Source organism: Patiria miniata, unplaced genomic scaffold (assembly GCF_015706575.1).
Source record: "Patiria miniata isolate m_02_andy unplaced genomic scaffold, ASM1570657v1 HiC_scaffold_30, whole genome shotgun sequence".
Taxonomy (NCBI): Eukaryota; Metazoa; Echinodermata; class Asteroidea; order Valvatida; family Asterinidae; genus Patiria; species Patiria miniata.
Genome location: NW_024037070.1, coordinates 8,937,873 through 8,962,031, shown reverse-complemented (window position 1 = coordinate 8,962,031; position 24,159 = coordinate 8,937,873). Strand labels below are relative to the sequence as shown.

General features: G+C 37.5%; 1 protein-coding gene across 1 annotated transcript; it reads left to right on the top strand.

Annotated features, from left to right (window-relative positions):
• The first annotated feature begins 1,984 nt into the window (after positions 1–1,984).
• Positions 1,985–22,611, top strand: LOC119739444 (monocarboxylate transporter 13-like). The gene is made up of 5 exons (XM_038214399.1): positions 1,985–2,142; positions 3,143–3,443; positions 19,844–19,984; positions 20,371–21,249; positions 21,473–22,611. The coding sequence occupies exons 1-5, from the start codon at positions 2,047–2,049 to the stop codon at positions 21,622–21,624; spliced, it is 1,569 nt and encodes a 522-aa protein (XP_038070327.1). The 5' UTR covers positions 1,985–2,046; the 3' UTR covers positions 21,625–22,611.
• The last annotated feature ends 1,548 nt before the right edge of the window (positions 22,612–24,159 follow it).

Below are 24,159 nucleotides of genomic sequence, written 5' to 3'. Positions count from 1 at the left end.
ATTGAAGGCAATTGACTGATGGTTGGGAATTGCCTACATTTCTTGATTTCTTCTAAATGACAGCAAGCCAGATGGAATTAAGGTGGGTGGGGGGTAGTGGATGTCGCCCCCGGTTCCCCCATCCCCACCCACCCAAATTATAAACTTGAATTACCCCAAAACATATCAGTTGCCTTCAGTGCCCCCTTGAAAAATTGGTTCGCCAGGCCATCATCTGGTTTCGATGGCTTGGCAAATATTAAGGCAATTTCGAGATAAGCACCGAATACATGCGCCTAGTACGCACCGTAGGCCTAAATCGAAAACTCTTGCGCTTTCAAGTCGTCATTCGTTCATTCAAGTATGCACTCTTATCGAAAAACGCGTTTTTAACGGGGAAAAAAATACTTGCTGAACTTCTGCAACCCTTATAATAAAGGGATTTTTATTTTGCACAAACAAAAAGTTTACCCCCCCCCCCCACCATTCGAGAGCCAAATCCTTGTTCGGTCACACTAGCCTAACTCAAATTGTGTGCATAAATAATTCCATAACTAACTGTAAATTTCTCGTTTGATATCTCATGTAAAAACGAATAACTTTGAATTTATCAGGAAAAAGAGCAATTGAAAAAAAATATTTTTTTTTCGCAGTGAAACTCAAAAAAACAAAAAACAGTACGGGGATGCAACTTTAATAAGGAAATAAATGTGTGCTCCGGAGGTTTTTATCACTCTGTTTAAGACCACTTAGAGTCTGGGTGCTGATAATTACCCGAGCCGGAGGCGAGGGTAATTATCAGCACCCAGATTCTAAGCGGTCTTAAACAGAGTGATAAATACCGACCGAGCACATATTTATTCCCATTCATAAATACCTTTTCGGTAAAATAAAATCAAATAATTCGTTCAAAACATCCCGATTTTGTTCAACAAGTTCACTTCATGCTTTTTGAAACATCCCTCTAGCAAAATAATGGAGTGTTCAGCTGGCGAGTAAGATGTAAACAACCCTTTTATGGAGATTGACGCGCGCGTAACATGTTCTGCGCGATGTCGCGCAGAACGCACATGGGGCGTTGCGTTTTAATTTAGAACTATAAAATTTCGACTCGCTGGTAGTGTTGCGCATGCCTACGTGAGGATTGTGAACGTTCAACCAATAAAACGGTAAGAGGCACTGGATTTTTAGGAGTCCACATTTTATGTGACACTTGAAAAGTGTTTAAGACCAGCTAGCCATGTCTTTATCATCCGTTTAAGATAAGACCGGCCACGTGACGGGCAATAGGAATAGCTAAACTTTCTGAGGTATTTATGAATAACAAATACATGTATATCAATACATTTGATGTTCATTAGTATATCTTGAATAGCGCCCCCTGTGGTGTCATTTGTGTTCGTTCTTGGGGTCTATGATGTCTGTTCGATGAACAGAACATTGGTCTTTGATACTTTGATATCAATGATACTTCCTATAATGTATGTACAACGTTTCAACCCAATCGGACTTATGGTTCCGCGTACGTGTTTCCTCAGCACGTTCGGCCACAGCACGTGTGGGATCGTGCGGTCGCTCTGCATGCATGATACTCGCGCTCGGGCCGGATGTACGCTTTCCCAAGCCGCTTTTACCTACTCGCACTGTCCTCACTGGACTCATCGTCTCGGGAAAAGTGACCTGGTCAGTTTTCCTGGGCACCTGGTAAGTTTTCCTGGGCAGCAGTTGGCCAGTAGAAGTAACCGCTGGACTCAGGAAAAGTAACTGATAGGCTGTCCGCACTGGACTTAAAATGGGAAAAGTACCCATAGTCTCGGTAAGCTTTACCAATAAAAAGTCAAGTGCGAACAGGGCTTTTTAGTCCCTGGTGGACCGTCTGGGAGTTTGATCTACAAGTTCAAGGTACAATGTACAGGGTACTATTGTGCATAACAAATATGATGTTTGAGCTCGATGGCTACTATTTTAATATGATTTGCTATATATTTGCTCAAGACATGCATGGTTGGCTATAACTAAAATTTTGCAGACGGAGAGACGTGAACCGGATATCAGAGAACACAATGAATGGCTGACTATACTTGTGATAGTTCCACACGTCTGCATCAATTTAGTGCTACCATGCAGGAAGGAATAGTGCTACCACGTCGACCTGAAACGAAGGTACGTCAACAGCTATAGCCGCGGCCTCGTCGGAGGTAGCTTCCATATTGGAACATTGTGTTCATCCCGGCTGTAGCCACTAATTCGGGTCATTTGTCATAAAAGGGGAGCGATGTTAGTGTATAATTATGTACATGTATCTGTAGCGCACTGCAAACCAACTAGTCGGGATATACGGTTGCATGCGCGTGGTGGCTAGCAGCAGCATCCCTATACAATTGTGTTAGTAGGCCCCCTTAGGGTTGAAGACAACTGCATCTCATGGAGCCTTAATTGACTTAAACCACCATGTGTAAAGGACTCCACTGAAGTAGCTTCCCTGGCTTCTGTAGGAATTATCTTTGCCTGCGTTACGGTTGTATAGCAGGCAAAATTTGTCTAATCGGTTGAGGAATGAATTCCGCAATCCGCAAGGCGGTAGTGCGTATAAGGGTGGAAAGGGTGTGTCAAATTTGAATATGAAAGACGTGCATAGAATGTACGTAGAACGTACGAGGCGAAGGCGTGGGGGATCATTCTAGCTTGCGACCGTCAGGTCAGTTAAAAACAAACTGAGAATGGATCAGCTTTAAAAAAATAGCTTTATGTAAACGTTCGAAACGTTTTGTCTTGCTGGCAACCTCAAGGTTTTCCAGAGTTTTTGCTCATCGAGTTTTATCCCTGGTTATTAATCCAGTGGGTTTATTCGGGAGTTTGTACGATTACATTGAATATCTGTATAATTATTGTTTAAAATTAAACAATTAAAGAGCCAGCTCCAACTGGTTGACTGCCCCTTGGCAAGCCGTACCCTATATATGGTAATATATGTTGTATATTAATTTGGTGTTGTGTTCATAGGAAAGGATGTATCATTAGAATAGACGTAAGTTCCACCCTGAGCTGTTGTTGTGTCTAGTAGACTGGGGCTAGGCCATAGATTGATCATCGATCTGCGAAGGCACTTCACACTGAATGAGGTTTTCCTTGTCATTCTACTCTTGTTTTTTTTTTATACAAGATTCCAGAAGGAGAATCGATAACAATGGCTAACCTAGACATCGAACTTTCTAGCGAGAACGAAGCGGACGACCGCGATCAGCCATCCGGTCGCAGAGAGCGTCTCCCCGCCCAAGCCCGGCCGTGGTCGCGCCGGTGGGGGCGGGTCGTGGTCGTCGCCTCCTTCATGGCATTTCTCTTCGAGATGGGTTCGATCCAGACCCACGGGATCTACATGCCCATTCTCCTTGAGGAGTTTGAGGTAGGGTCCGCTGAGCTAGGATGGGTGACGAGTTCTGCTTTGGCAGTCTTGTGTTTGGCCGGTAAGTTGGGAATATCAAAATAAGGCCTAATAAATGCAAAGTTCACGTGGGCCCATGCAGGAAATTTGAAGTGTATGAAGTGCACGCTGTAAACAAAACCCGTAAAACACTGTCTATTTCCCATTTTTTAAAAACGGTTTATTGCCATAATTGCCCGGTCTGTCACAAGCAAGAACGTGCTACGTGAATTTCCATAAAACTTGGTGCCCTGACGCGTCATAATGCTTTTGTAGCCGTAACCTTTCAAACCCCTCTCCTTTCAAACCCTCACAAGCACCGTTTTTAAAAGCTGTGATTCGAATACAAACTAATTGCATAATATTATAGACCCAAGGTATCGCATACAAAGTTGATCATTGTGCTGTCAAGGCCGTTATGCTTTGATGTTGGAGAATTTGGAGAAACAAGCAGCTAACCCTGCGGTGTTGACCAGGAACTAAAGTTCTCCCCCTTTCTGTGGGATCTGTAAATAGTTGTAAATAAAAATTACATTACAACTTTCACGGAAGGCGTGTTACAACTTAAAGATAATTTCAATTTCACCTGAAATTGTATGAAAACCACTATTTGTGTTAAAGACAGAACCCCCTCAAAGCTGCCGTAACTGGAACCTAGCTCCCTACCCCTGCACCCAGCCCCGACGCCACACCACTTGGTATTCCATTACCTTACGGCAAATTACCGTTAAGTGTACGGGAAATTCGTGTTCAAAATACCGTCACCGTCATGTTAGGAGACCCGTATGAACTGACCGTAGTTTGTCGGATTTTTTTGGCAACCCGTTTGACAGTGCTTTCACCATAATAATGCTACAGTATTTATAACGCGCGCTATCTCTGGAATCCATTCAAAGGCGCCGGTCTATAGATGTAAAGAAAAGAACCCTCAATTATTATTATGTTTTGAACAAGTTTATTGGTGGGGTATTATAAAATCGTCAGGTTTAGCAAACAAACAAAAAACCAGGCAATTTTAAAGCTTTGCATTTCAATGTTGCAATAAGCTCCTTGCATTGCCTCGAAAATGGGCGAAGAGGTCCATCCGAAACGGAGTGGACTGTTTTCTAAGCATGCCCCACCAACACTCAATTCTTTGATTATTTTGACTGGTTTCTCGCATGAAACTCTTGTCTTAAAGCAAACGAGTGACGCTGACTCCTCAGAAGAGAAAGCTGCCTCCGTCGGATGTGCGTGTTTTCTTTTCCATGATCAGCTCCGATGATTCTTGGGCATCCCATTTCAGAACGAAATTTTTAAGCAAATTTGAAACAATTTCATTTTTTGGCCAAAAATTAAAAAACGGCAAGGGGTTAGCCTGATTTTTATTTTGGATGAAATTTGGCCAAAAAAGGTCTTTTCTCCAAACATTTTTAATTGATTTTACCCGAAATATTTGTCGACATGTTGTCTAAAAAAAGCTCATACGTTCATACATCGGATTGGAATGTGTTTAAGGGTCCCTTAAGCATCTTTTTCAGCAAATTTAAAAAAATATCATTTTTTGGCCAAAAATTGAAAAAAAGGGCAAGGGGGTAAGCCTTACCTTTTGGATGAAATTTGGCCAAAAAACGACTTTTCTCCAAACATTGGATAAATTTTGTGTTAAAAAGCTCATCGGTCTATATGTAACGGATTGGCATACGCTTTGGGGTCCCTTCAGCATCTTTTTAAGCAAATTTGAAACAATTTCATTTTTTGACCAAAACTTGAAAAAGGCAAGGGGTTAGTCTTACATTTTTGATGAAATTTGACCAAAATATAAATTTCTTTGTATTGATATATCTGTCTCTAACTCGAGTTGGAATGTGTTCGAGGGGCCTTTAGGAGTCTTTCCATGGAGTTTGGAGCAATTTCATTTTTTGACCAAAATTGACAAAAATTGCAAGGGGTTAGCCTTAAATTTTTAATGAAATTTGGCCAAAATATGAATTTCTTTGTATTGATATATCCGTCTCAAACTCGAATTCGAATGTGTTCGAGGGGCCTTTAGGAGTCTTTCCATGAAGTTTGGAGCAATTTCATTTTTTGACCAAAATTGACAAAAATTGCAAGGGGTTAGCCTTACATTTTTAATGAAATTTGGCCAAAATATGAATTTCTTTGTATTGATATATCTGTCTCTAACTCGAGTTGGAATGTGTTCGAGAGGCCCTAAGGAGTCTTTCAAGGAAGTTTGGAGCAATTTCATTTTTTGACCAAAATTGACAAAAATTGCAAGGGGTTAGCCTTACATTTTTAATGAAATTTGGCCAAAATATGAATTTCTTTGTATTGATATATCTGTCCCTAAATCGAGTTGGAATGTGTTCGAGGGGCCTTTAGGAGTCTTTCCATGGAGTTTGGAGCAATTTCATTTTTGGACCAAAATTGACAAAAATTGCAAGGGGTTAGCCTTACATTTTTAGTGAATTTGGACCAAAATATGAATTTCTTTGTATTGATATATCCGTCTCAAACTCGAATTCGAATGTGTTCGAGGGGCCTTTAGGAGTCTTTCCATGAAGTTTGGAGCAATTTCATTTTTTGACCAAAATTGACAAAAATTGCAAGGGGTTAGCCTTACATTTTTAATGAAATTTGGCCAAAATATGAATTTCTTTGTATTGATATATCTGTCCCTAAATCGAGTTGGAATGCGTTCGAGGGGCCCTTAGGAGGCTTTCCATGAAGTTTGGAGCAATTTCATTTTTTGACCAAAATTGACAAAAATTGCAAGGGGTTAGCCTTACATTTTTAATGAAATTTGGCCAAAATATGAATTTCTTTGTATTGATATATCTGTCTCTAACTCGAGTTGGAATGTGTTCGAGAGGCCCTAAGGAGTCTTTCAAGGAAGTTTGGAGCAATTTCATTTTTTGACCAAAATTGACAAAAATTGCAAGGGGTTAGCCTTACATTTTTAGTGAATTTTGACCAAAATATGAATTTATTTGTATTGATATATCCGTCTCAAACTCGAATTCGAATGTGTTCGAGGGGCCTTTAGGAGTCTTTCCATGGACTTTGGAGCAATTTCATTTTTTGACCAAAATTGACAAAAATTGCAAGGGGTTAGCCTTACATTTTTAATGAAATTTGACCAAAATATGAATTTCTTTGTATTGATATATCTGTCTCGAACTCGAGTTGGAATGTGTTCGAGGGGCCCTAAGGAGTCTTTCCATGGAGTTTGGAGCAATTTCATTTTTTGACCAAAATTGACAAAAATTGCAAGGGGTTAGCCTTAAATTTTTAATGAAATTTGGCCAAAATATGAATTTCTTTGTATTGATATATCCGTCTCAAACTCGAATTCGAATGTGTTCGAGGGGCCTTTAGGAGTCTTTCCATGAAGTTTGGAGCAATTTCATTTTTTGACCAAAATTGACAAAAATTGCAAGGGGTTAGCCTTACATTTTTAATGGAATTTGGCCAAAATATGAATTTCTTGGTATAAATATATATGTCCCTAAATCGAGTTGGAATGTGTTCGAAGGGCCCTTAGGAGTCTTTCCAGGAAGTTTGGAGCAATTTAATTTTTTGACCAAAATTGACAAAAATTGCAAGGGGTTAGCCTTACATTTTTAATGAAATTTGGCGAAAATATGAATTTCTTTAAATTGATATATCTGTCCCTAAATCGAGTTGGAATGTGTTCGAGGGGCCTTTAGGAGTCTTTCCATGGAGTTTGGAGCAATTTCATTTTTTGACCAAATTGACAAAAATTGCAAAGGGTTAGCCTTACATTTTTAATGAAATTTGGCCAAAATATGAATTTCTTGGTATTGATATATCTGTCCCTAAATCGAGTTGGAATGTGTTCGAGGGGCCTTTAGGAGTCTTTCCATGGAGTTTGGAGCAATTTCATTTTTTGACCAAAATTGACAAAAATTGCAAGGGGTTAGCCTTACATTTTTAATGAAATTTGGCCAAAATATGAATTTCTTTGTATTGATATATCTGTCTCTAACTCGAGTTGGAATGTGTTCGAGGGGCCTTTAGGAGTCTTTCCATGGACTTTGGAGCAATTTCATTTTTTGACCAATATTGACAAAAATTGCAAGGGGTTAGCCTTACATTTTTAATGAATTTTGACCAAAATATGAATTTCTTTGTATTGATATATCCGTCTCAAACTCGAATTCGAATGTGTTCGAGGGGCCTTTAGGAGTCTTTCCATGAAGTTTGGAGCAATTTCATTTTTGGACCAAAATTGACAAAAATTGCAAGGGGTTAGCCTTACATTTTTAATGAAATTTGGCCAAAATATGAATTTCTTTGTATTGATATATCTGTCTCTAACTCGAGTTGGAATGTGTTCGAGGGGCCCTAAGGAGTCTTTCCATGAAGTTTGGAGCAATTTCATTTTTTGACCAAAATTGACAAAAATTGCAAGGGGTTAGCCTTACATTTTTAATGAAATTTGGCCAAAATATGAATTTCTTTGTATTGATATATCTGTCTCTAACTCGAGTTGGAATGTGTTCGAGAGGCCCTAAGGAGTCTTTCAAGGAAGTTTGGAGCAATTTCATTTTTTGACCAAAATTGACAAAAATTGCAAAGGGTTAGCCTTACATTTTTAATGAAATTTGGCCAAAATATGAATTTCTTGGTATTGATATATCTGTCCCTAACTCGAGTTGGAATGTGTTCGAGAGGCCCTAAGGAGTCTTTCAAGGAAGTTTGGAGCAATTTCATTTTTTGACCAAAATTGACAAAAATTGCAAGGGGTTAGCCTTACATTTTTAGTGAATTTTGACCAAAATATGAATTTATTTGTATTGATATATCCGTCTCAAACTCGAATTCGAATGTGTTCGAGGGGCCTTTAGGAGTCTTTCCATGAAGTTTGGAGCAATTTCATTTTTTGACCAAAATTGACAAAAATTGCAAGGGGTTAGCCTTACATTTTTAATGAAATTTGACCAAAATATGAATTTCTTTGTATTGATATATCTGTCTCTAACTCGAGTTGGAATGTGTTCGAGGGGCCCTAAGGAGTCTTTCCATGGAGTTTGGAGCAATTTCATTTTTTGACCAAAATTGACAAAAATTGCAAGGGGTTAGCCTTAAATTTTTAATGAAATTTGGCCAAAATATGAATTTCTTTGTATTGATATATCCGTCTCAAACTCGAATTCGAATGTGTTCGAGGGGCCTTTAGGAGTCTTTCCATGAAGTTTGGAGCAATTTCATTTTTTGACCAAAATTGACAAAAATTGCAAGGGGTTAGCCTTACATTTTTAATGAAATTTGGCCAAAATATGAATTTCTTTGTATTGATATATCTGTCTCTAACTCGAGTTGGAATGTGTTCGAGAGGCCCTAAGGAGTCTTTCAAGGAAGTTTGGAGCAATTTCATTTTTTGACCAAAATTGACAAAAATTGCAAGGGGTTAGCCTTACATTTTTAATGAAATTTGGCCAAAATATGAATTTCTTTGTAGTGATATATCTGTCCCTAAATCGAGTTGGAATGTGTTCGAGGGGCCTTTAGGAGTCTTTCCATGGAGTTTGGAGCAATTTCATTTTTGGACCAAAATTGACAAAAATTGCAAGGGGTTAGCTTTACATTTTTAGTGAATTTTGACCAAAATATGAATTTCTTTGTATTGATATATCCGTCTCAAACTCGAATTCGAATGTGTTCGAGGGGCCTTTAGGAGTCTTTCCATGAAGTTTGGAGCAATTTCATTTTTTGACCAAAATTGACAAAAATTGCAAGGGGTTAGCCTTACATTTTTAATGAAATTTGGCCAAAATATGAATTTCTTTGTATTGATATATCTGTCCCTAAATCGAGTTGGAATGTGTTCGAGGGGCCCTTAGGAGGCTTTCCATGAAGTTTGGAGCAATTTCATTTTTGGACCAAAATTGACAAAAATTGCAAGGGGTTAGCCTTACATTTTTAATGAAATTTGGCCAAAATATGAATTTCTTTGTATTGATATATCTGTCTCTAACTCGAGTTGGAATGTGTTCGAGGGGCCTTTAGGAGTCTTTCCATGGACTTTGGAGCAATTTCATTTTTTGACCAATATTGACAAAAATTGCAAGGGGTTAGCCTTACATTTTTAATGAATTTTGACCAAAATATGAATTTCTTTGTATTGATATATCCGTCTCAAACTCGAATTCGAATGTGTTCGAGGGGCCTTTAGGAGTCTTTCCATGAAGTTTGGAGCAATTTCATTTTTGGACCAAAATTGACAAAAATTGCAAGGGGTTAGCCTTACATTTTTAATGAAATTTGGCCAAAATATGAATTTCTTTGTATTGATATATCTGTCTCTAACTCGAGTTGGAATGTGTTCGAGGGGCCCTAAGGAGTCTTTCCATGAAGTTTGGAGCAATTTCATTTTTTGACCAAAATTGACAAAAATTGCAAGGGGTTAGCCTTACATTTTTAATGAAATTTGGCCAAAATATGAATTTCTTTGTATTGATATATCTGTCTCTAACTCGAGTTGGAATGTGTTCGAGAGGCCCTAAGGAGTCTTTCAAGGAAGTTTGGAGCAATTTCATTTTTTGACCAAAATTGACAAAAATTGCAAGGGGTTAGCCTTACATTTTTAATGAAATTTGGCCAAAATATGAATTTCTTTGTAGTGATATATCTGTCCCTAAATCGAGTTGGAATGTGTTCGAGGGGCCTTTAGGAGTCTTTCCATGGAGTTTGGAGCAATTTCATTTTTGGACCAAAATTGACAAAAATTGCAAGGGGTTAGCTTTACATTTTTAGTGAATTTTGACCAAAATATGAATTTCTTTGTATTGATATATCCGTCTCAAACTCGAATTCGAATGTGTTCGAGGGGCCTTTAGGAGTCTTTCCATGAAGTTTGGAGCAATTTCATTTTTTGACCAAAATTGACAAAAATTGCAAGGGGTTAGCCTTACATTTTTAATGAAATTTGGCCAAAATATGAATTTCTTTGTATTGATATATCTGTCCCTAAATCGAGTTGGAATGTGTTCGAGGGGCCCTTAGGAGGCTTTCCATGAAGTTTGGAGCAATTTCATTTTTGGACCAAAATTGACAAAAATTGCAAGGGGTTAGCCTTACATTTTTAATGAAATTTGGCCAAAATATGAATTTCTTTGTATTGATATATCTGTCTCTAACTCGAGTTGGAATGTGTTCGAGGGGCCTTTAGGAGTCTTTCCATGGACTTTGGAGCAATTTCATTTTTTGACCAATATTGACAAAAATTGCAAGGGGTTAGCCTTACATTTTTAATGAATTTTGACCAAAATATGAATTTCTTTGTATTGATATATCCGTCTCAAACTCGAATTCGAATGTGTTCGAGGGGCCTTTAGGAGTCTTTCCATGAAGTTTGGAGCAATTTCATTTTTGGACCAAAATTGACAAAAATTGCAAGGGGTTAGCCTTACATTTTTAATGAAATTTGGCCAAAATATGAATTTCTTTGTATTGATATATCTGTCTCTAACTCGAGTTGGAATGTGTTCGAGGGGCCCTAAGGAGTCTTTCCATGAAGTTTGGAGCAATTTCATTTTTTGACCAAAATTGACAAAAATTGCAAGGGGTTAGCCTTACATTTTTAATGAAATTTGGCCAAAATATGAATTTCTTTGTATAAATATATATGTCCCTAAATCGAGTTGGAATGTGTTCGAAGGGCCCTTAGGAGTCTTTCCAGGAAGTTTGGAGCAATTTAATTTTTTGACCAAAATTGACAAAAATTGCAAGGGGTTAGCCTTACATTTTTAATGAAATTTGGCGAAAATATGAATTTCTTTGTATTGATATATCCGTCTCAAACTCGAATTCGAATGTGTTCGAGGGGCCTTTAGGAGTCTTTCCATGAAGTTTGGAGCAATTTCATTTTTGGACCAAAATTGACAAAAATTGCAAGGGGTTAGCCTTACATTTTTAATGAAATTTGGCCAAAATATGAATTTCTTTGTATTGATATATCTGTCTCTAACTCGAGTTGGAATGTGTTCGAGGGGCCCTAAGGAGTCTTTCCATGAAGTTTGGAGCAATTTCATTTTTTGTCCAAAATTGACAAAAATTGCAAGGGGTTAGCCTTACATTTTTAATGAAATTTGGCCAAAATATGAATTTCTTTGTATTGATATATCTGTCTCTAACTCGAGTTGGAATGTGTTCGAGGGGCCCTAAGGAGTCTTTCCATGAAGTTTGGAGCAATTTCATTTTTTGTCCAAAATTGACAAAAATTGCAAGGGGTTAGCCTTACATTTTTAATGAAATTTGGCCAAAATATGAATTTCTTTGTATTGATATATCTGTCTCTAACTCGAGTTGGAATGTGTTCGAGGGGCCCTAAGGAGTCTTTCCATGAAGTTTGGAGCAATTTCATTTTTTGACCAAAATTGACAAAAATTGCAAGGGGTTAGCCTTACATTTTTAATGGAATTTGGCCAAAATATGAATTTCTTTGTATAAATATATATGTCCCTAAATCGAGTTGGAATGTGTTCGAAGGGCCCTTAGGAGTCTTTCCAGGAAGTTTGGAGCAATTTAATTTTTTGACCAAAATTGACAAAAATTGCAAGGGGTTAGCCTTACATTTTTAATGAAATTTGGCGAAAATATGAATTTCTTTAAATTGATATATCTGTCCCTAAATCGAGTTGGAATGTGTTCGAGGGGCCTTTAGGAGTCTTTCCATGGAGTTTGGAGCAATTTCATTTTTTGACCAAATTGACAAAAATTGCAAAGGGTTAGCCTTACATTTTTAATGAAATTTGGCCAAAATATGAATTTCTTGGTATTGATATAGCTGTCCCTAAATCGAGTTGGAATGTGTTCGAGGGGCCTTTAGGAGTCTTTCCATGGAGTTTGGAGCAATTTCATTTTTTGACCAAATTGACAAAAATTGCAAAGGGTTAGCCTTACATTTTTAATGAAATTTGGCCAAAATATGAATTTCTTGGTATTGATATAGCTGTCCCTAAATCGAGTTGGAATGTGTTCGAGGGGCCTTTAGGAGTCTTTCCATGGAGTTTGGAGCAATTTCATTTTTTCACCAAAATTGACAAAAATTGCAAGGGGTTAGCCTTACATTTTTAATGAAATTTGGCCAAAATATGAATTTCTTTTAATTGACGTATCAGTCCCTAAATCGAGTTGGAATGTGTTCGTGGGGCCTTTAAGAGTCTTTCCAGGAAGTTTCGAGCAATTTCATTTTTTGACCAAAATTGACAAAAATTGCAAGGGGTTAGCCTTACATTTTTAGTGAATTTTGACCAAAATATGAATTTATTTGTATTGATATATCCGTCTCAAACTCGAATTCGAATGTGTTCGAGGGACCTTTAGGAGTCTTTCCATGGACTTTGGAGCAATTTCATTTTTTGACCAAAATTGACAAAAATTGCAAGGGGTTAGCCTTACATTTTTAATGAAATTTGACCAAAATATGAATTTCTTTGTATTGATATATCTGTCTCTAACTCGAGTTGGAATGTGTTCGAGGGGCCCTAAGGAGTCTTTCCATGGAGTTTGGAGCAATTTCATTTTTTGACCAAAATTGACAAAAATTGCAAGGGGTTAGCCTTAAATTTTTAATGAAATTTGGCCAAAATATGAATTTCTTTGTATTGATATATCCGTCTCAAACTCGAATTCGAATGTGTTCGAGGGGCCTTTAGGAGTCTTTCCATGAAGTTTGGAGCAATTTCATTTTTTGACCAAAATTGACAAAAATTGCAAGGGGTTAGCCTTACATTTTTAATGGAATTTGGCCAAAATATGAATTTCTTGGTATAAATATATATGTCCCTAAATCGAGTTGGAATGTGTTCGAAGGGCCCTTAGGAGTCTTTCCAGGAAGTTTGGAGCAATTTAATTTTTTGACCAAAATTGACAAAAATTGCAAGGGGTTAGCCTTACATTTTTAATGAAATTTGGCGAAAATATGAATTTCTTTAAATTGATATATCTGTCCCTAAATCGAGTTGGAATGTGTTCGAGGGGCCTTTAGGAGTCTTTCCATGGAGTTTGGAGCAATTTCATTTTTTGACCAAATTGACAAAAATTGCAAAGGGTTAGCCTTACATTTTTAATGAAATTTGGCCAAAATATGAATTTCTTGGTATTGATATATCTGTCCCTAAATCGAGTTGGAATGTGTTCGAGGGGCCTTTAGGAGTCTTTCCATGGAGTTTGGAGCAATTTCATTTTTTGACCAAAATTGACAAAAATTGCAAGGGGTTAGCCTTACATTTTTAATGAAATTTGGCCAAAATATGAATTTCTTTTAATTGACGTATCAGTCCCTAAATCGAGTTGGAATGTGTTCGTGGGGCCTTTAAGAGTCTTTCCAGGAAGTTTGGAGCAATTTCATTTTTTGACCAAAATTGACAAAAATTGCAAGGGGTTAGCCTTACATTTTTAGTGAATTTTGACCAAAATATGAACTTATTTGTATTGATATATCCGTCTCAAACTCGAATTCGAATGTGTTCGAGGGGCCTTTAGGAGTCTTTCCATGAAGTTTGGAGCAATTTCATTTTTTGACCAAAATTGACAAAAATTGCAAGGGGTTAGCCTTACATTTTTAATGAAATTTGACCAAAATATGAATTTCTTTGTATTGATATATCTGTCTCTAACTCGAGTTGGAATGTGTTCGAGGGGCCCTAAGGAGTCTTTCCATGGAGTTTGGAGCAATTTCATTTTTTGACCAAAATTGTCAAAAATTGCAAGGGGTTAGCCTTAAATTTTTAATGAAATTTGGCCAAAATATGAATTCCTTTGTATTGATATATCCGTCTCAAACTCGAATTCGAATGTGTTCGAGGGGCCTTTAGGAGTCTTTCCATGAAGTTTGGAGCAATTTCATTTTTTGACCAAAATTGACAAAAATTGCAAGGGGTTAGCCTTACATTTTTAATGAAATTTGGCCAAAATATGAATTTCTTTGTATTGATATATCTGTCTCTAACTCGAGTTGGAATGTGTTCGAGAGGCCCTAAGGAGTCTTTCAAGGAAGTTTGGAGCAATTTCATTTTTTGACCAAAATTGACAAAAATTGCAAGGGGTTAGCCTTACATTTTTAATGAAATTTGGCCAAAATATGAATTTCTTTGTAGTGATATATCTGTCCCTAAATCGAGTTGGAATGTGTTCGAGGGGCCTTTAGGAGTCTTTCCATGGAGTTTGGAGCAATTTCATTTTTGGACCAAAATTGACAAAAATTGCAAGGGGTTAGCTTTACATTTTTAGTGAATTTTGACCAAAATATGAATTTATTTGTATTGATATATCCGTCTCAAACTCGAATTCGAATGTGTTCGAGGGGCCTTTAGGAGTCTTTCCATGAAGTTTGGAGCAATTTCATTTTTTGACCAAAATTGACAAAAATTGCAAGGGGTAAGCCTTACATTTTTAATGAAATTTGGCCAAAATATGAATTTCTTTGTATTGATATATCTGTCCCTAAATCGAGTTGGAATGTGTTCGAGGGGCCCTTAGGAGGCTTTCCATGAAGTTTGGAGCAATTTCATTTTTGGACCAAAATTGACAAAAATTGCAAGGGGTTAGCCTTACATTTTTAATGAAATTTGGCCAAAATATGAATTTCTTTGTATTGATATATCTGTCTCTAACTCGAGTTGGAATGTGTTCGAGGGGCCTTTAGGAGTCTTTCCATGGACTTTGGAGCAATTTCATTTTTTGACCAATATTGACAAAAATTGCAAGGGGTTAGCCTTACATTTTTAATGAATTTTGACCAAAATATGAATTTCTTTGTATTGATATATCCGTCTCAAACTCGAATTCGAATGTGTTCGAGGGGCCTTTAGGAGTCTTTCCATGAAGTTTGGAGCAATTTCATTTTTGGACCAAAATTGACAAAAATTGCAAGGGGTTAGCCTTACATTTTTAATGAAATTTGGCCAAAATATGAATTTCTTTGTATTGATATATCTGTCTCTAACTCGAGTTGGAATGTGTTCGAGGGGCCCTAAGGAGTCTTTCCATGAAGTTTGGAGCAATTTCATTTTTTGACCAAAATTGACAAAAATTGCAAGGGGTTAGCCTTACATTTTTAATGAAATTTGGCCAAAATATGAATTTCTTTGTATAAATATATATGTCCCTAAATCGAGTTGGAATGTGTTCGAAGGGCCCTTAGGAGTCTTTCCAGGAAGTTTGGAGCAATTTAATTTTTTGACCAAAATTGACAAAAATTGCAAGGGGTTAGCCTTACATTTTTAATGAAATTTGGCGAAAATATGAATTTCTTTAAATTGATATATCTGTCCCTAAATCGACTTGGAATGTGTTCGAGGGGCCTTTAGGAGTCTTTCCATGGAGTTCGGAGCAATTTCATTTTTTGACCAAATTGACAAAAATTGCAAAGGGTTAGCCTTACATTTTTAATGAAATTTGGCCAAAATATGAATTTCTTGGTATTGATATATCTGTCCCTAAATCGACTTGGAATGTGTTCGAGGGGCCTTTAGAAGTCTTTCCATGGAGTTTGGAGCAATTTCATTTTTTGACCAAAATTGACAAAAATTGCAAGGGGTTAGCCTTACATTTTTAATGAAATTTGGCCAAAATATGAATTTCTTTTAATTGACGTATCAGTCCCTAAATCGTGTTGGAATGTGTTCGTGGGGCCTTTAAGAGTCTTTCCAGGAAGTTTGGAGCAATTTCATTTTTTGACCAAAATTGACAAAAATTGCAAGGGGTTAGCCTTACATTTTTAGTGAATTTTGACCAAAATATGAATTTATTTGTATTGATATATCCGTTTCAAACTGGAATTCGAATGTGTTCGAGGGGCCTTTAGGAGTCTTTCCATGAAGTTTGGAGCAATTTCATTTTTTGACCAAAATTGACAAAAATTGCAAGGGGTTAGCCTTACATTTTTAATGAAATTTGACCAAAATATGAATTTCTTTGTATTGATATATCTGTCCCTAAATCGAGTTGGAATGTGTTCGAGGGGCCCTAAGGAGTCTTTCAAGGAAGTTTGGAGCAATTTCATTTTTTGACCAAAATTGACAAAAATTGCAAGGGGTTAGCCTTACATTTTTAATGAAATTTGGCCAAAATATGAATTTCTTTGTATAAATATATATGTCCCTAAATCGAGTTGGAATGTGTTCGAGGGGCCCTTAGGAGTCTTTCCAGGAAGTTTGGAGCAATTTAATTTTTTGACCAAAATTGACAAAAATTGCAAGGGGTTAGCCTTAAATTTTTAATGAAATTTGGCGAAAATATGAATTTCTTTAAATTGATATATCTGTCCCTAAATCGAGTTGGAATGTGTTCGAGGGGCCTTTAGGAGTCTTTCCAGGAAGTTTGGAGCAATTTCATTTTTTGACCAAAATTGACAAAAATTGCAAGGGGTTAGCCTTACATTTTTAATGAAATTTGGCGAAAATATGAATTTCTTTAAATTGATATATCTGTCCCTAAATCGAGTTGGAATGTGTTCGAGGGGCCTTTAGGAATCTTTCCATGGAGTTTGGAGCAATTTAATTTTTTGACCAAATTGACAAAAATTGCAAGGGGTTAGCCTTAAATTTTTAATGAAATTTGGCCAAAATATGAATTTCTTTGTATTGATATATCTGTCCCTAAATCGAGTTGGAATGTGTTCGAGGGGCCTTTAGGAGTCTTTCCATGGAGTTTGGAGCAATGTCATTTTTTGACCAAAATTGACAAAAATTGCAAGGGGTTAGCCTTACATTTTTAATGAAATTTGGCCAAAATATGAATTTCTTTTAATTGACGTATCAGTCCCTTAATCGAGTTGGAATGTGTTCGAGGGGCCTTTAGGAGTCTTTCCAGGAAGTTTGGAGCAATTTCATTTTTTGACCAAAATTGACAAAAATTGCAAGGGGTTAGCCTTACATTTTTAATGAAATTTGGCCAAAATATGAATTTCTTTGTATTGATATATTTGCCCTAAATCGAGTTGAAATGTGTTCGAGGGGCCTTTAGGAGTCTTTCCATGGAGTTTGGAGCAATTTCATTTTTGGACCAAAATTGACAAAAATTGCAAGGGGTTAGCCTTACATTTTTAATGAAATTTGGCCAAAATATGAATTTCTTTGTATTGATATATCTGTCTGAAACTCGAGTTGGAATGTGTTCGAGGGGCCTTTAGGAGTCTTTCCATGGAGTTTGGAGCAATTTCATTTTTTGACCAAAATTGATTAAAATTGCAAGGAGTTAGCCTTACATTTTTAATGAAATTTGGCCAAAATATGAATTTCTTTGTATTGATATATCTGTCCCTAAATCGAGTTGGAATGTGTTCGAGGGGCCTTTAGGAGTCTTTCCATGGAGTTTGGAGCAATTTCATTTTTTGACCAAAATTGACAAAAATTGCAAGTGGTTAGCCTTACATTTTTAATGAAATTTGACCAAAATATGAATTTCTTTAAATTGATATATCTGTCCCTAAATCGAGTTGGAATGTGTTCGAGGGGCCTTTAGGAATCTTTCCATGGAGTTTGGAGCAATTTAATTTTTTGACCAAATTGACAAAAATTGCAAGGGGTTAGCCTTAAATTTTTAATGAAATTTGGCCAAAATATGAATTTCTTTGTATTGATATATCTGTCCCTAAATCGAGTTGGAATGTGTTCGAGGGGCCTTTAGGAGTCTTTCCATGGAGTTTGGAGCAATGTCATTTTTTGACCAAAATTGACAAAAATTGCAAGGGGTTAGCCTTACATTTTTAATGAAATTTGGCCAAAATATGAATTTCTTTTAATTGACGTATCAGTCCCTTAATCGAGTTGGAATGTGTTCGAGGGGCCTTTAGGAGTCTTTCCAGGAAGTTTGGAGCAATTTCATTTTTTGACCAAAATTGACAAAAATTGCAAGGGGTTAGCCTTACATTTTTAATGAAATTTGGCCAAAATATGAATTTCTTTGTATTGATATATTTGCCCTAAATCGAGTTGAAATGTGTTCGAGGGGCCTTGAGGAGTCTTTCCATGGAGTTTGGAGCAATTTCATTTTTGACCAAAATTGACAAAAATTGCAAGGGGTTAGCCTTACATTTTTAATGAAATTTGGCCAAAATATGAATTTCTTTGTATTGATATATCTGTCTGAAACTCGAGTTGGAATGTGTTCGAGGGGCCTTTAGGAGTCTTTCCATGGAGTTTGGAGCAATTTCATTTTTTGACCAAAATTGATTAAAATTGCAAGGAGTTAGCCTTACATTTTTAATGAAATTTGGCCAAAATATGAATTTCTTTGTATTGATATATCTGTCCCTAAATCGAGTTGGAATGTGTTCGAGGGGCCTTTAGGAGTCTTTCCATGGAGTTTGGAGCAATTTCATTTTTTGACCAAAATTGACAAAAATTGCAAGTGGTTAGCCTTACATTTTTAATGAAATTTGGCCAAAATATGAATTTCTTTGTATTGATATATCTGTCTGAAACTCGAGTTGGAATGTGTTCGAGGGGCCTTTAGAATTCTTTCCAGGAAGTTTGGAGCAATTTCATTTTTTGACCAAAATTGACCTAAATTGCAAGGGGTTAGCCTTACATTTTTAATGAAATTTGGCGAAAATATGAATTTCTTTTAATTGACATATCAGTCCCTAAATCGAGTTGGAATGTGTTCGAGGGGCCTTTAGGAGTCTTTCCATGGAGTTTGGAGCAATTTCATTTTTGGACCAAAATTGACAAAAATTGCAAGGGTTTAGCCTTACATTTTTAATGAAATTTGGCGAAAATAAGAATTTTTTTTAATTGATATATTAGTATCTAAATCGAGTTGGAATGTAAAATTGGTGAAGTTGGCCGGGAAAACCTATATTAGCCAAATAGTGTGATAATAGCATCAATAAGATTGTTAATTAATTCAAGATGGCGGCCGCAAATATGACCTTAAAGGCACCCCAAAAATTAAGACCCTAAAAGGCATCCAAAAACATTCGTGAAAGTTAGTTCTGGGGGGTGCACGGTGCCGGAAGTCCCCCTTACATCGAACTCGTGGATCCGGGAACGCGTTAGTAATTCGTGGGAACGAGTTGGTGATTCGTGGGAACCAATAAAAAAATCGTGCGAACGAAATAGCAATTCGTTGGAACGAATTAGCAATTCGTGGGAGCGAATTAACAATTCGTGGGAATGAATTAGCAATTCGTTTGAACGAATTAGCAATTCGTGGGAACGAATTAGCAATTCGTGGGAACGAATTAGCATTCGTGCGAACGAATCAGCAATTCGTGGGAACGAATTAGCAATTCCGTGGGAACGAATTAGCAATTCGTGGGCACGAATTAGCAATTCGTGCGAACGCATTAGCAATTCGTGCAAACGAATTAGCAATTCGTGCGAACGAATTAGAAAATTCCCCCAAAAGTTTCCACCCTGTCCCTTCCCGGGCTTCATAAAATAGGTCTCAGTTTTTAAGTTGGTCGTGTTAACTTTTAATATACAGGTCCATTCAGTAGTTTCTTCGTGAAGAAGCTTGAATGTCGGAGAGCCATCATGCTGGGAGGAGTCATGATGGCGATCGGGACCGGTATAGCATCCTTCACCAACAACTCAGTCTACCTTTTCCTGTGTCTTGGACTTGTGGGTATGTAATCCCTCCGAAAATAACATTTCGATAAAAAAAAAAGAAACGCTTGATATAGACTTTTTATGATAAAAGTTGTTTACTTTTTGTGTCTTGTAACCAAAAGTCAAATCCCCTGATTTTCAAACTTGTTTTGAGATTATTTGCCAGTGTTAGTTAATACTAAAATTCCTAGTTATCGATGCATGGAGAGAGGTGAACAAAAGATTTGTCAGGTAAATTGTCGAGTCAATATGGCTTGAATTAACCGGATAACTCGTGCTGCAAAGACTCGGGTACGCTCCTGACTTGTGACTATTATTATTCTGGCCATTAAGGTAAAAGACAGCAGATATCATAGGAGACCAAATTTCCTAATGGCACCGTCTCGACTCTTTGGCTTGCAGGTCTGGGTGGTACATTAATTCAAGTAGGGTTGGTCTTTATGGTGGGTCAGTATTACAACACACACCATGCCATTGCTAACGGTATTGCCTTCAGTGGGATAGGAGCTGGCGTCTTTGCCTTCTCGCCACTTGTGCAATACCTTATCAACACCTATGGCTGGCGAGGAAGTTTCGTCATAGAGAGCGCTATTGTGATGAACGTGGTCGTCATGGGGGCTTTGATGCGTCCAGCATCAAGATACAAAACTCGACGTTCAGGATCGGTACCGAAAAGGAAGGTTGAAACTAATGAACAGGAAAGGAATTGCAGTCATACCGGTGACAACGACTGGTGCAATGAACAAGAGGAATCAAGTGATTCTGGTGAAATTGAAATCAATACATCGCTCTGCCGTAGGTGCCGTAGGTTTGGACTCTGCGAACTGCTTGGGAACACACCCTGGCTACTTCTGCTGTACCTATCCTGCTTCTTACTGGAAGTCGGATGCTCGTCGGTCATTTTCCACATCACCAACTTCGGCCAGGCGTCGGGTCTGGATCCCACGCAGGCTTCGAGTCTGCTGTCTTTCTTCGGTATCGGGGGCGTGATAGGGCGAGTCACGTACGGCCTGGTCCTTAAGATCAGATGCATCAGGCCTTACTGGATGTTCGAAGCCTGCCTTCTCCTTTCAGCTCTCTCGGTCACTTTCATTACTGTGGTGGATTCTTACGTCGAAAAGGTCATCTTCATCACCTCTTTTGGGGTAACGAGCGGTGCCCTGTTTCCTCTTGTGCCTGTGATACTCCGTCAGTCTGTTGATATTGACCAACTTCCTCTTGCCTTCGGGCTGTCCCTGTTCTGCAACGGTGTTGGTACCATCGCAGGAGGCTATCTAATCGGTAAGTACATTGAGGTATCTCTTATGCCTGATTTGCTACCAAAATACATCTTGGAGGTTTTGGTAATCACGTTGTTCGCTGGGTTCGATATACGGTCTGTGCAGCAGTTGAGAGTTATGACGAATTCGGCGTAACAGCAAAAAAAGTGGTGCGATAAACAAAAAAAATAATTTTTGCATATTTTTTATTATTATTAATTTGGTTGCTTTGTCTGTGTTTTCAGGTTTTGTACGAGACGTAACGGGTGATTATACCACTGCCTTTTATCTGATCGGGATATTCTTCATCGTGTCGGCTGCCGTCTCTCTACCGCAACCTGTGGTGTCATGGTACCGAAGAAGACGGGTGTGTCGCTCAGTTCAGAGTGCCGAGTAACTGAATCGACTCTCTGAAATGGCATCACAGAAAGAAAACACGACTGGGCTTTTCTATGTCGAGCGGGGCGCGAATCTTTTTCCCCTAACAACATCCGTTTCCCATCTTCTGATTGGTCAATTATGTGCAATCTAATGCCTTGTTCTCCACAACACAAAACAAAGAAAGGCTTTGCGTCTTGTGAGAAATGTTTCTTCCTCACTTTAGTGTCTTCTGGTGAGTCAACTGCAGTATTTCCATGGCATTTCACTGATTACGGATTGCCATGGCATTTCACTGATCATGCAGGTACACACACAAGAGTATAATGAATGTGCTCCGTCAAGATGAAATACTCATGTTAAGAAATTAAAGAGTATCTGCTTGCACACTTTTCTCTTTTTTTTGGGGGGGGGGGGGACACCCTAGGCCAATATAGAGTGAAATCACTCCAATTTTACATTGAATTTTGAAATAGTTTGAAAAAGAATCAATAGGCCTACAGTGGAAACTCGAGTAATCTCATCTGGAACGTCTGATCCCTATAGTTATATACACCCCAAGCAGGTATAGCCCAAGTCGGTGGGAGTTAATTATCATTCCTTTGGAAACAATTGAAAATTCATGGTGCAATTATTATATTTGTATATATTTTTTCTCTGTAAATCATATTCTGGGAGTTAACTATCATTGCTTTGGAAACAATTGAAAATTCATGGTGCAATTATTATATTTGTATATATTTTTTCTCTGTAAATCATATTCTGGGAGTTAACTGTCATTCCTTTGGAAACAATTGAAAATTCATGGTGCAATTATTATATTTGTGTATATTTTTTTCTCTGTAAATCATATTCTGGGTACTTTGTGATGAGTTGGTTAAAATTCAAGGGTGTTTGATAGGCTAGTTGGAATGGCAAACATTTTAGTAAGAAGTGCCTTTATTTAATCTTAATTTGCGGTTATTTGGAGACACAAAAAAATATACTCCTTGGCTCTCGAAAGCTGCAGGGTTGTTTGTCGGTGTCACTGTTGCTGTTTGTCTGTTAACCGTGAACTCTACCCCTCCCCCCCCCCAAAAAAAAAACCCCGGCCGGGATGTGTTCATCGATGGATGATATAGTTGATACAGGTCGACGTGGTGTACAGAATCTCGTACGGAAACGCAAAGAATTGTGGTCGAGCACAAACGGAAGTCAAACAAGAAAACACGAGACAATTCTTCATTGTTTTCATCTTTTTATTCCACGTATAATGAATACACAGCATACGGCTATAATGTACGGTAGAGCAAAATGCACGTAGACACCGTGCACGCGTCCACATTGTAAAGTCGCAGTCTTTTTTTACATTTTGGAATGTAGTAGCTTGTAATTTTAATTCAGCAAAAGGAGAAAACACTGGAAATATAACTCGACGACCAGACAGAACACTTGCACCAATAGTGTTAAAATGTAGAGCGACAATAGGTAGAGGGGAAATAGACTCTGCGCTTCCATAAAATGACCTTCACTGACCAGGGCCGAATTTCAATGAACTGGTAAGCAGAAAAACGCTGCTTAGCACATTTATGGCCTTAGTAAAATCCGCGGGGAACCAGTTACAAGCAGTACAAATCGCATGATATTCTGTTTGGTAACCAGTAACTATTACATTGTATAAGCAAATGTGTTCTGTGCTTAGTAACGTTTGTGCTTACAAGTTCCACGAAATCGGCCTGGGATGTTTTCGACAACCTCTCCTCCTGGAGATATAATGAGATAGACAAGCGTTATTTCAGGAGACTGTACTTGTATTCCCGTATAGTAGTGCGGCATAGGGACAGAATTGTGCACTTTGTGACTAAAGCATGAAACTTCGCATGTTGGTTCTTCATGCCATGACAAAATTTTTTGAGATATGGAGGCATTTCACATCTGACCCCTGGTGACCTTTGTGGGGTCAATGACCTTTGAAAACTGTATTTATACCTACTGTTCTTGAAAATATCACTTTGCTTTGACCTAAGTCTAGTCTTCATACAATGTAATAACAACCAAAATAATGCAAAAAAAAAATCACAATTGACCTTTGATGACCTTCCAGAGGTCAATGACCTTTGTGTTGACTGCACTAACTCTATCTATAGTTATTCATACGATATACCCTTTAAACCCCAATGTTTTTTCAAGCCCAAAGTCATAATGTTAAGTGGCTCATGCTATGAAAAGAATTTCATATTTATCATGTTTAATCTTCCAAATGGCATTTTTCATGACCGAAGTCTAATCAGAGCAAAAGGAGTGCATTTTAATAATTATTCTACAACATGTCATGAAGTCAGACCCCAAAGAAATTTTTTGCATGACCTCCGATCTGAATTTTCCTATTGATAAGGGCAGACGCTAACATGAAAGAATATAAGCGACACATCGGACAAGCATCACTCTCTTACAGTGATTCAGATATGAATTTTTCCACATTTGATCATTATTTTAATTGTATGAAGACCTATGACATAGACTTGGGTCATCGGAAAGTGAACTTTTAAAGAACAAAAGTTATGAGAAGTGTATG